Source organism: Hylobates moloch, unplaced genomic scaffold (genome assembly GCF_009828535.3).
Source record: "Hylobates moloch isolate HMO894 unplaced genomic scaffold, HMol_V3 SCAFFOLD_4, whole genome shotgun sequence".
In the NCBI taxonomy this organism is placed as follows: Eukaryota; Metazoa; Chordata; class Mammalia; order Primates; family Hylobatidae; genus Hylobates; species Hylobates moloch.
The window spans coordinates 63,394,657-63,396,381 of NW_026652279.1; the positions used below are offsets into that span (position 1 = coordinate 63,394,657).

Consider the following 1,725-nt stretch of genomic DNA (forward strand, 5'->3'; position numbering starts at 1 on the left):
ATGAAGATAAATATGATAGACGTCTTGGGTCATATAGTTGTGTTAGTATCAAAAACATCATACTTAAGTGCGTATCAGATGAACTAGACTATTTTGCATTTGAAGCATTTATAAGACACATTGATTAACATACCATACTGTACAATATTTTTATTTGCTTTCTGCTGTCATTATTCTATTATGAACACTTGATTAAAATTTCTCACATGCTTTTGAATAACATAGGAATATTTTAATTAGTTAAATAGGTACTAATATCATAGGTCATTAAAGTGCTAGGACAGTTATAATTGCAAAATCTTTTAATGCTGGCAAAAACATAGGTACCTCTAATTTGCACTATTTTGTGACTATTTTAGTAAATAGAAAAGAGAGACGAGTAAGAGATCTAAACATTATTTCTTTTGAACATTTTTGTGAATGAATCTATTACTTGCTTATTTCTCAGGCTGTAGATAATGGGATTTAATAAAGGAACTATGACAGTGTAAAATAGAGACTCCATCATATCTTGGTCATCAGCCTGTGGGGATGCAGAGCCCACATACATGAAGGCGAGGGGCCCATAGTATAAAGATACAGATAAGAGATGAGCTCCACAGGTGGAGAAGGCTTTTCTTATGCGTTTGACAGACTTCTTTTTCAAGATTATAAAGAGGACAAATGTATAAGATATAAGAACAGTCCCAATGGTAAAAACTTGAATTGAACCTGAGAAAATAAAAACCATTAGAAAATTAATAGAAGAATCAGTACAGGAAATTTTTAACAATGGAATAATGTCACAGTAAAAGTGATGTATTATGTTGGAATTACAGAAGGTTAATCTGTAAAAAAAACCTTCATGAATTAAAGCGTGAAGAAGCTCACCTAGAAATGACAAGACTAATAGCCGGATGCATAGTCCGTTGGTCATAATGGCTGGATAAAGTAAAGGTTTGCATATAGCTACATAGCGATCATATGCCATTGTTGCCAAGAGAAAACATTCTGTGGTTACACCAATTGCAAAGGAAAAAAATTGTATCTTGCATTCAGAGAGAGATATCATCTTACTCTTAGCTAAGAAGTTGATCAGCATCTTTGGGGTCACTGTGGATGATAACAAAGCATCCACAAAAGCTAAATTCCCCAGGAATAAGTACATTGGGATATGAAGGTGAGGGTCTTTCCAGATGACAGCAATCAGACCAAGATTCCCCATGATGGTGATGAGATATATTACCAAGAATGCCAGGAACAGGGGTATTTTCCACTGCGGTTGATATAAAAATCCTGTGAGAACAAACTCTGTCAGCAATGTTGCATTTTCCTCTTCCATGTCCTCACTGCATGTCCTCTAAAATAAAATGCAACAAATGAAAGGGAACATTTGCAATGGCATTATGAGTTGAAATTGGGGAAGAGGTGTTGATATAAAGTGTGCAATTATCAGAGACCTCAATTTTTTGATCATTATTATAAATAAGAAATCCTATATTTAAGGGGTTAAAGAAATGAAAAAAATGACATATTTTGGTTTGAAAATTTGGTAGTAATATGCATACTCTGGATTTACCAAATTTATGGGCACAGCCTTGAATGTGGTAGAACAATCCTGTGTCTGGTACATGAATGGAGGTCCTGGGGAATAGGTTTTTGAAATGTCTGGATAAATGAATATCTAGATGAAATAAATGCCAAGAGGAAGAATCTTAAACTTTATATTTCATAATATAAGAATGC

At 33.8% G+C, this 1,725-nt stretch overlaps 1 protein-coding gene across 1 annotated transcript; it reads right to left on the reverse strand.

The window, feature by feature from the left end:
* Window positions 1–292: 292 nt before the first annotated feature.
* On the reverse strand, window positions 293–1,413 carry LOC116466349 (olfactory receptor 5H14). Its single transcript, XM_032149143.2, has one exon. The coding sequence runs from the start codon at window positions 1,319–1,321 to the stop codon at window positions 389–391; it is 933 nt and encodes a 310-aa protein (XP_032005034.1). The 5' UTR covers window positions 1,322–1,413; the 3' UTR covers window positions 293–388.
* Between the last annotated feature and the right edge of the window lie 312 nt (window positions 1,414–1,725).

What these genes read in the sequence shown, in the direction of transcription:
- LOC116466349 (XM_032149143.2), bottom strand. Translation starts at nt 1,321, where the DNA reads ATGGAAGAGGAAAATGCAACATTGCTGACAGAGTTTGTTCTCACAGGA.